This window comes from Coptis chinensis, chromosome 7 (genome assembly GCF_015680905.1).
Source record: "Coptis chinensis isolate HL-2020 chromosome 7, ASM1568090v1, whole genome shotgun sequence".
NCBI lineage: Eukaryota > Viridiplantae > Streptophyta > Magnoliopsida > Ranunculales > Ranunculaceae > Coptis > Coptis chinensis.
The window spans coordinates 21,952,497-21,963,202 of record NC_141462.1 but is presented as its reverse complement, the minus strand read 5'-3'; the positions used below and the strand labels follow the sequence as shown (position 1 = coordinate 21,963,202).

The following is a 10,706-nucleotide window of genomic DNA, read 5'->3' as shown; positions in this document are numbered from 1 at the left end:
GGCAACCCAAATCTGCATATGATGTTTTCCCATAGGAACTTGATCACCTGCTCCTCTTTTATCTGCTGCAGCGGTATAGCCTCTATCCACTTGGTGAAGTAATCGATGGTTGCTAGCATGTATCTTCTCTTACCGCTGGCCATGGGCAGCGACCCTACTATATCCATGGCCTACATGGCGAACGACCAAGGAATAGACACGTTATGCAGTGATTTTACTGGTGCAAATATCAACTGAGAGAACTTCTGGCATTTCTCACATTTCTTAGCAAACTCCACTGCATCTCTTTTCATGTGGGGCCAAAAATATCCCTGCATTAACAATCGGTGTGTTATGGTTCTCCCCGCCGAGTGGCTCCCACAATCTCCCCCATGTAACTCTGCCAGTACCTCCTGAGCCAATCTCGGCCCGAGACATTTCAATAACGGCCCATCAAAATTCTTGCGATACAACTCTCCACCCAACAAAGTGTATCTCTGTTAAGTCTGTTCCAACCTTCTCTTCTCTTTCTTATCGTTCACCTCCCCCCCCCCCCCAGGTAAAAAAGTGCTTGATATGATCCATCCACCCCCCCATCCTCTTCTGCGGTATGGAACACCTCTTCTGGCTCCTCAGTACTTGGTTTTACCAACCTCCCTACCTTGATAGTTCTTTCTTCGGACCCCGATATAGCCGCGGCTACATGGGCCAGGGTGTCTGCATGTCGGTTCTCACCGCGGCCCAAATGCACGAACCTGACCTTCGTGAATTTCGCAGCCCTTCTATTTAGCACTTCCAAATACCTCGCCATTCGAGGGCACCGCGCGGCAAAACCACCGTTTGCTTGGCACACTAATAAGTTCGAATTTGAATACATCGTCAATTCCTTCACCCCCAAATCCTCCGCCATTCTCAAACCCGCTATCACAGCCTCATATTTTGATTCATTGTTAGATGCCGCGAATCCCAGCTTCATAGTTTGCTCTATTTTGTTGTTATCTGGTGTAACTAATACGACACCTATTCCGCTATATGCATCTGTCGCCGACCCATCTGCGAATACTCTCCATCCATTCCTCTCATCCCATGGATCTAGGAGCTCCTGCTCCACCTCTCGTTCGGGCTCTATGAGCATCTCTTCCCCCCAAGTGGGATCCTCCGCCGGGAAGTCCCACTAGAAACTCCGCCACCGCCTGAGCCTTTTCCGCTGCCCTGATCTGATACTGGATTTCATAAGAACTCAACATCACTGCCCATTTCAGCATTCTCCCAGATTTCTCTGCCTTCAGTGCTTACTTGAGGGGCAGGTTCGTCACCACTACCACAGAATGTGCTTCAAAGTAAGGTTTCAATTTTAAGGCTGAGAATATCAGTGCTAAAGCGTACTTCTCCACTCTACTATACCAGGTTTCTGCATCCATCAAGGTTTTGCTTTGGAAATATACTAGCTTTTCCACCTTGTCCACAACTCGTACGAGGACCGAGCTAACTGCGTACTCAGTAACCCCCAGATATAGGTACAATTTCTCCCCCTGTTCCGGCCGCAACAACAAAGGAGCCTTGCCAAGATAACTCTTCAATTCCTAAAATGCCTTCTCGCATTCCAGCGTCCATACGAAGTCCGGGGTGCTCCTTCCCGCTAACCGCTGCACTTCCTTAACATTCTAAGGGAAGGGCATTTCCACCAAGGATCTTATTTGTTCGGGGTTAGCCTCTATGCCCTGATGAGTAACAATGTAACCCAGAAACTTCCCGGTGGTCACTCCAAATGTACACTTCTCTAGATTGAGCTTTAAATTATGCGTTCGCAGTATTCTGAATGTCTCCCTCAGGCCCTCTAAGTGCTCTTCTTCCGACATGCTCTTTTCCACCATATTATCTATGTATATTTCAATTCCCTTCCGAATCTTGCTCTCAAACATCTTTTCTCCCAACCGTTGGAAAGTGGCCCCGACATTCTTCAACCCAAATGACATCCTTGTATAACAATATATACCCCCTTCCACCACAAAGGATGTTTTTTCCTGATCCGGACCGTACATCACGACCTGATTATATCCCATAGAAGCATCCATAAATGAAAATATTTTGAAACCTGCCATTCTATTTACTAACTCATTCACTGGCGGCATGGGGTAGCTGTCCTTAGGACATTCTACATTGACATCTGTGAAATCCACACACATACGTACCTTTCTATTCTTCTTGGGTACCGCGACTACGTTAGACAACCAGTCTGTGAACTCCACCTCTCTGATTATTCCCGCCCCTTTCAACTTTGCAACCTCTTCCCGAATCCCGCCCCTCAGCATACTTGGGCCTCACGCTCCTCATCTTCTGTCTCATAGGCTTCACGTCCTCCTTCATGTGTAGACTATGACACGTGAAGCCTAGATCCAACCCCGTGATATCCTCAATTATCCACGCAGAAACATCCTTATTCTCTGACAAGCACTGTATTAGCTTACCCTTCCACTCATCCGGCAAATTGGACCCCACTGATGTGAATTTCTCTTCCTCCCCCATCCCCAAGTTCACTATTTTGATCTTATCCAAAGTCTTCGGCCCCACCAACAGCTCCACCTCCTCATCCATGGTTGCGATCTGTAATTGCTATGCTTGCCTCTTCCTGGGGTTGGATGACTCTACTTCTGTTCCGCAGATCATTCCCTTCACCATCCCCTGATGACTATTCTTAGCTGCCACTTGATCACCGTGGACTACATACATCCCTGTTAGGGTGGGGAACCGGATTACCTGATAGTATGTGGACAGTACCGCCTTCATCTCATGAATCCACCGCCTCCCCAGAATCACATTATATTGGGAGTTGGAATCCACCACCATAAAATGAGTGAACACCGTCATTGGTCCCATCGTCATTGCCAACAAAAGTTCTCCCATAGGCTCCGTCATACTTCCATTGAATCCATACAAGTTGGTCCGCTGAGATCTAAGCTGTCTGGGATCAATCCTCATTTCATCCAAGGCTCCTCTGAATAATAAGTCCACTGCACTACCATAATCAATTAATACCCTCTTGACCATGTAATTTCCTATCTCCACAATGATAACCAAAGCGTCATCATGGGGGGAATCGACAGCTTTTAGGTCCGCGCTTGAGAATACAATCCGATCCCCTCCTTCAGCCGACCATGACTTGGGTCGCGAAACTCCTGTTGCTTCATTGATCTGCTGGATACTCACAGTTTTCCTAATCTTCTCTTTGTGAGCGTTATGACTCAGAACCGCTCCACTTAAAATAACATTGATGGTTCCCAATATCCTTCCCTAAGCTGGTATTTGCTCGTCATTCAGTGCACCCGCTACAAACTCTCTCATCATGCCCTTCTCAACCAACCTCTGAATCAACCATTTCAACGCATAGCATTCATTGGTTTCATGATTTTGTACCTGGTGATATGCACAGTACGGCTTGATCGGTGTACTCTGCGGTCCTTCATATCCCTGAAGGTTCTTGATCAATGGCAAGATCTCACTCAGTGACCTATTCAGCGGTGTCTGTTCCGGTTCGCGGTATGCCTTTCTCTCCCTATTCCCCCTTTGCACACCCTCCCTACTCCTTTCAGGCCGCGATGAATATCTGCGGTACCCACCATTTCCCCTATCTGATGACTCTATTTTTCGGTGATCCCCGCTTTTTTCTAAAGATAACACTACTTTCCCTGACCTTCTATAATCTTTCTGCATTGTGTCCTCATACCTTATGTATTTTTCCACCCGTGGATACAACTCGTGCAAGGTCACGATCTCATTCTTAGCCACGGATTGATGTACTCCCATTCCAGGCCGCAGACCCCTTTCAAATGTTATTACCGCTGTCCTTTCATCCAAGTTCTCCACCTTCAAGGTCTCGGCTTTGAATCTACATAGATAATCCCTTACCGACTCCACGGATCTTTGCCTAACGTTGAACAAAGCTGTAATGTCCACCACTCGCCTTTTCTGATGTATGAAATGGTCGATAAACGCCTGCTCCAACTCCTGAAAATTATTTATACTCCTCGAAGGCAGTCGATAGTACCAGTCCGACGCTCCCCCTTTAAGGCTAGCTGGGAACATTATGCACCGTAGCCCATCATGCCGTGTTTCTTGCCAGAGAGGCATTTGTTGTCAAAAATGATGAATGTGAACTGCTGGGTCCCTTTTGCCATCATACCTTTTGAACCTGGGTTGATTGAACCACTTTGGCACCTCTGACGCCCATATAGCATCTGCCAGCAGATTACGGTTCAGGCCAGCCACCAGCTGACTAGCCGCTCCCATTTGGGTTTTCGCCTGTTGAAGGTTCGCCTCCCAATCATTGTTTATCATCTCCTAGACTTGTTCCATCATGAGGCCGGCTACCGGGTTCTCCACGAGGTCTGACCCCTCTTCTTCATTGTCAGACTCCTCACTCGGTTCCTCTCTCACTTTCTCCTCCACCGTTTCTATTTCCTTTCTTAGTGCGTCATTTTTTTTTCGAAAGCGAGGTTTTTATAGAGATCCCCTACCCCTTTTCATTGACTAAATTGAAAAATCATAGCTTGTTACATTCTCTCACATATTGTTTTCCACTTACATCCTCATCTATAATTTTCTTAACATCTTCTGAAAATGAACTAGGGACTAACTCTATGTAGCTGACAGTAGGTATATCACTAGCTAAGGCATTAGCTAGTTTGTTAGCTCCGCGAAATACATGGGTGATACTAAAATATTCAAACTTTGTCTTCATCCTTGCAATGCTTCGTATCATCTTCTCTGCTTGCCATGGTTGCTGCGTTTTCCTTGTTAGGAATGAAATTACATTCTTTGAATCTGTTTGCGCTCTAATCCTCTTAATTCCATGTCTAAGAGCCATACTCATTCCATTCTTAATAGCTTGCAGCTCAATAAGCTCTATGTTGTGTTTGTTGGATTTGCCTCGACTTGCCGCAACCACTTCACCGAATTCATTCCTGATCGCTGCTGCCCATCCCCCATTGATGCCTTGTAAAGTACCATCAATATTAAGATTTAGTATTCCTTCCTCTACCCTCTCCCATATGCATACCTTCCTTTGCTTTTGCCAAACTTTGACCTGTAAATTCCACATATCCATGAAATGTTCTGTTTCTGGTCCTGGTTCCATTGTAATATCCATTGCCACCAACTTAATTCGTACATCTCCTAGAACTGACTGAGCAACTTCAGTCGCATATTTATGTATATTTTCAAAAATACGGTCATTTCTAGTTTTCCAAACCTTATAGATGAAACCATTCCACACCAATCTTATCGCATCTTTCTCACTCCCCTTTCCTTTCATGACTGTTCCTGTCCATTGCACTTCTTCTTCCCATGTTAGAGCCACTTGTCTGTTATACCCCATTTTCCCCAACAGAATGCTCCAAACAGCTCGAGGAAGTTGCAAAGATGGAAGAGATGCTCCTCTGTTTCAGTTTCCCTCCAACATAGCACGCATAGGTCTGTTGCTATCACTTTCCACTCCTTCATCTTATGCGTCGTTTTTAGACCTCCACTCACTGCCATCCAGCTAATAAACAAGTGTCTTGGGATTTTGTTCGCATACCAGACCAAACTTCTCCACTGTACCGATTGCCTTATTCCCCTCAAGCTTTCATACATATCTTTCATGTTGTATTCCCCATTAATCGATGCATTCCACACTATTTTGTCATCTCCACCCATGATTTCCACTTCATCCTCAACCTGTTCAATAATCTCTCTTAGATGGTGCCGTATGTGCGGCTGAAATGACCATTCTCCATTTATGATGAAACTCGATACAGTAGATCTTAAGTTACAAGCTGATGCATATTGCAATGCTTGAGGAAACTTATCTCAGAGTATCCCGCTAGGATGCCAGGGATCATGCCAGAAATCAGTTGCATTCCCATCTCCAATCTGATGAGTTACTCGCTGTGATGCTTCCTTCCTCAGCTTGAGAATATTTCTCCAGCTCCATGAGCAGTCGTTTGGCACTTTCAAATGCCAGAAATTCCCGTCTTTGACTAAATTCTGCTTTACCCATTGTACCCACAACATGTCTGCGTTGTTGATGATATTTCATATATGCTTCATTGTAGCTGCTTGGATAACCTTCTCCAAGTCTCTAATCCCCAGGCCTCCTTCTTCATAAGGATAGCATAAATCTGCCCACCCTATAAGGGTGTGTGATTGAAGACAATCTGGTCCTGTCCACAAGAAGTTCCTACACAGCCTATTTATATCATCAATCGTCTTCTGTGGTATTATGAATGAAGCAACCCAATATACACTTAAACTATTCAACACTGACTTTAGCAATTGTAGTCTCCTGGCATATGATAGCAGCTTCCCTTTCCAGCTTTGGATTCTGCTTGTCACTTTCTGTATTAGCTGGCAACAATCCACTGACCTTAGTCTTGTAGTAATCAAGCGTAACCCTAGATACTTCACTGGTAGCTCTCCTCTTTGAAATTGTAAAGCTACCTCAATGTCAACACTTGTGGTTTCATCCACTCCGGCAAAGAATAGATTGCTTTTCTGAAAATTCACCTCCAATCCCGAGGCCATTTTGAAAGTTTCTAAGTTCATCTTTAATTGAATAGTTGTTTGAGCATCACCATGCATGAACGCCATCAAATCATCTGCAAAGGACAAGTGAGTAATAACAGGTGCTTCACATTTATAATGCAACTTATATAAACCCCTCCTGACACTATGTGACATAAACTCTGAGAATAAGTCCATTACCAGCACAAATAGGTACGGTGACATGGGGTCACCCTGCCTAATTCCTCGGTTTCCTTTGAAGTAGCCATAAGAAGATCCATTGATCATAATGGAGTAAGATGTTGTTTCCACACAAGCTTTTACCCATGTCATAAATCTTTCTGGCATGCCTACTCTTCTCATAGCAAATTCTACAGCCTCCCATCTCACCGAGTCATAGGCTTTTCTCAAATCAACTTTAGCAGCACATCTGGGAGGGTGAGCATCTCGGTGGTAATTGTGCAGTAACTCATGAGACAACAATATGTTATCTTGTATACTCCTACCAGCTATGAATGCAGACTGGTTTGAATTGATTATCTTTGTCATCAACTCCTTCATCCTTCTTGTCATGATCTTTGTTATGCTCTTGTACATCACGCCACAGCAGGCTATAGGGATTTGTACTTTAGGAATTAGTGTAATACATGTCGAGTTTACCTCACTAAGCAGCTGGTTTGAGTGGAAGAAATTCTTTACAGCCCTTATGAAATCATCCCCTACTATTCTCCAAGTGCATTTGAAGAAGAAAGATGAAAACCCATCACTTCTCGGAGCTTTCTCATTGCCTATGTTAGCAAGTGCCTTTATAATCTCATCCCTAGTTACATCTTTCTGCAAATTCTCATAATCTGGTGTGCATATCTAATCTCTCGGCCCAATCTCTTGAAACACTGAAAAATCCATATGTTGCATGTTTGTAGGACTATATAAATTCTTGTAATACTCCACACATTCATCACCAATGTCATTGAAGTCTTGTATCACATTCCCAACCCTATCTCTCAAACAAGTAATTTTATTTACCACTCTTTTTGCCTACATGGACTTGAAGAAATAAGTCGTATTGTTATCCCCTACTCCTATCACTTGATCCCTAGATTTTGCTTAAACATTCCTTCCTCTGAGATTGCCGCCTGTACATATGTTCTAATGGCTTATTTCTCTTTCTTGACGATCGTCTGATTTAGTGGTTGCCCTTGCAGTTCTGTTTGAATCATATCCATTTCTCTCTTCGCTTCTTTGACCCTGTTCACAACATTGCCTACTCTTTCTTTATTCCAGTCGATAACTGCGGCCTTTGTTAGTTTCAGCTTCTTCATAAAAACATACATTGGATTCCCTACTATTGCACTCCTCCAAGCTACCTCCACTGTTTTCATGAATTCTTTCTCTGTATACCAGAAATTGAAGAATTTGAACGCTTTCTTTTTTCTGATTTTTCTGTACCATTGATGTTACCACCATTGCGGAGTGGTCAGAAATAGCACCCGGGTTCAAAAATTCAGTCTCGTAGTCCCCATACTCCCCTATCCACTCAGCATTACCCATAACTCTATCAAGTTTACAACTCACTCTCACCTCTTGCTTATTGCTCCAGGTGAGGTAGTTTCCTTTGTATTTGATATCTACAAGCCCCGCTAAAGTTACACAGTTCAAAAAGTCGACGAAATGGTACGGTCTTACCTCCATCCCTCCTACTTTCTCTTGGGAGTTCAAAAATGAATTGAAATCCCCCAGTAGTACCCATGGCTTGTTCATTATACAGGACATGTCATTGATGCTTCGGCCAGAGTTGCCTTCTAATTCCCATATCCGTACTTGCATATATAATAGACACTATGAATTCTTCTCCGGCAATTGTAGCTACTTCCATGGTGACTTGCTGTGCATCTTTCCTCAGAACAATGGCAGTACATACTCTTGGATTCCAACACACCCGTATACTCCCCATCTCAGTCCCATAATAGTTCCCCTCCATTTGCCATTGTGAGAAAGTGTTATTGAAAACTTTATCTCCATTTTTCTGTTTTACTCTAGTTTCCACGAGCCCCATCAAACTTATATCATACTTCCTTATCATATCCCTGACTTCAACTTGCTTAAAAGCTTTGTTGAATCCCCTTACATTCCAGCACGATAAATTTATCATTTAAGAGGTTTAGAAAGTTTCAAAGGGCTTTTCAATGCCCCTTCTTTACCGAGAATTCTCTGTGATGTTCTTGTTGCTTGCTTTGTGACTTGGCTTCCTCTCTTCATCATAATTTTGTCTGTTTTGGTACTGACCTTGAGTCTGCTCTCCCCATACTTACCCATTTGATTAGTCTCTCTTTAACCATACTTCCTAACCTTTTCTCTGCTTGTTTTCCCTCTCTATGCCTATCAGTACCCCCTTGCTTTGTAGTGTCCTCAATACCCTCTTCATCATTTCTTACCACTTACATCTCACCTTATTTCGTCTGCATTTCTTTTTCCCCACTCTCATTGCCTTCATTTGCTTCAATCCCTTTCTATCCCTAGTATTTTCTCATTCTCTTCCTCTTTAGTCTCTTCTCCACTAGCACTCTGCTCCTCTCTTGTTTCATATTCTCTTGAGCACCCTTCTCCTTGTATCATGCGGCTTTTGCATCTATGTTTTTTGCTCGGCATCATCCACTCATTCTCAACTTCATGAATTTCCTGAACTTCATTGTCCGCTACCATCTTGCCTTTAAGCTTTTGATCTTTTTTTCCCTCACCTTTTGACTCCAACTCCCCCTCTTTAGCTTGAGGTTTCTGCAACCAAACTTGATCAGCACTATTTCTCTCCCCCTTGCTCTTCTTATGGCAGTTTTGGTCCGAGTGTCCGAAGACCGCATAGCTTGTACACCTCATAAGCTTCCAATTGTATTCGAACGACACTTTATACACTCTTCTTTGATCCAAGATCACAGGTATATCATCTGGGTACTTGCAGCTTGTGTTAATTTCCACGCATAATCTAGCATAAGAGGTTCAAGACATGTTTTGTGTTAATCGATCGGTGAACATTGGAACTCTGATAGCACTCCCGACTTGGCTAAAGCCTTGCTTGTTCCATATTTCAATCGACAAGCTTTTAATCACAACCCATTTAGGAATTGTCTTTAGTTCTCGTGTTTCTGCCTCGACAAAAAGCTTCCAAGTCCTAACAACAAACAACTGGCTGGCTATGTGGAATGATCCCATATCTAGTACTTCCATCCTTTCATCATCATTCATAAACTTGAAAGTAAACATAGTTTCGCCATAAGGTTTCATGATAAAATTCTTCGTTCTCCATGTACGACTCACTATGTCCTTGACAAAGTTATAGTTTAGTCTCTTCCCAACAAAGGATCCAACAATGATTTTTTTCGAATTTTTGTTAAGATCTTCAAATTGGGAGTTGTTGACATGTACTACAGGCTTACCATTGACAATCGTTGGGGGTATATATGTTAGTTCATCAGTACCCACTGACTTCCCACCAATCATATCAACCCACGTGCTCTTCATTTTCAATGGGTTCTTTGCTTCGGCATCTGGTATGATTTCACTTTTGGCCAGTTCGGTTTGCCTTGTTCCAGATCCTATTACTGCGATACTCATTGATGCATTGGTTTCTTCTAGTCCCGCTCCCCTAGGCTCTTTAAAGTATGTCTCAACATCTTGTTGCAACTTCGTTAGTGTTTCTTTGGTTCCCTGTGCTGCTATCCAAGAGCCTTTAGTATTCAGAGCACCATTTCCATGTTCCACAACAACGCTTTCAGAGTTGATTATCTCTGCCTCAGCCATAACTTGCCTGCCTTTGAAGGTACCATCTTGCGTTTTGTGTAGCTCTTCTGCAGTTTTCTTCCCTATCTCTATACTTCGAGGTTCTTCATGATGCTCTGTTTCCACAACCTTGATTGTCGATGTTTCAGTGCTTGTATCATTTTTTTTTCCAGATCCTAGCTTCTAGAATCTTACTTTTAGGGTTTGCAATGCCTTGTTTCCTTAGCTTACTTCACCAGTTTCTCCTTTCTCAGTGGTCAGCCCTCGTGTTCCGGTGATATTTCTCTCATGTGTGATGTCAATAGTCATGTTGGCATCTTCTTCCTCCTCTCGCAGAACTAATAGGTCATTGTGAATCTTGACCATTCTTTGTTGGACAAGTCTTTCGAGTGATCCTTTCCCATAAAGCCTTT

General features: G+C 43.4%; 3 protein-coding genes across 3 annotated transcripts; all 3 read right to left on the bottom strand.

Moving 5' to 3' along the window:
• Positions 1-2,592: 2,592 nt before the first annotated feature.
• Positions 2,593-3,027, bottom strand: LOC147486616 (uncharacterized). Its single transcript, XM_086573788.1, has one exon. The coding sequence runs from the start codon at positions 3,025-3,027 to the stop codon at positions 2,593-2,595; it is 435 nt and encodes a 144-aa protein (XP_086429914.1).
• A 243-nt stretch (positions 3,028-3,270) lies between these two features.
• LOC147486615 (uncharacterized) lies at positions 3,271-4,062 on the bottom strand. The gene has a single exon (XM_086573787.1). The coding sequence runs from the start codon at positions 4,060-4,062 to the stop codon at positions 3,271-3,273; it is 792 nt and encodes a 263-aa protein (XP_086429913.1).
• Positions 4,063-4,519: 457 nt separating this feature from the next.
• On the bottom strand, positions 4,520-5,353 carry LOC147486614 (uncharacterized). Its single transcript, XM_086573786.1, has one exon. It carries the CDS (start codon positions 5,351-5,353, stop codon positions 4,520-4,522), a length of 834 nt encoding a protein of 277 aa, XP_086429912.1.
• Positions 5,354-10,706: the final 5,353 nt, after the last annotated feature.

Bases quoted from the DNA above. Each gene is read 5' to 3' on its own strand.
- LOC147486616 (XM_086573788.1), bottom strand. From the start codon at position 3,027: ATGGTCAAGAGGGTATTAATTGATTATGGTAGTGCAGTGGACTTATTA.
- LOC147486615 (XM_086573787.1), bottom strand. From the start codon at position 4,062: ATGTTCCCAGCTAGCCTTAAAGGGGGAGCGTCGGACTGGTACTATCGA.
- LOC147486614 (XM_086573786.1), bottom strand. From the start codon at position 5,353: ATGGGGTATAACAGACAAGTGGCTCTAACATGGGAAGAAGAAGTGCAA.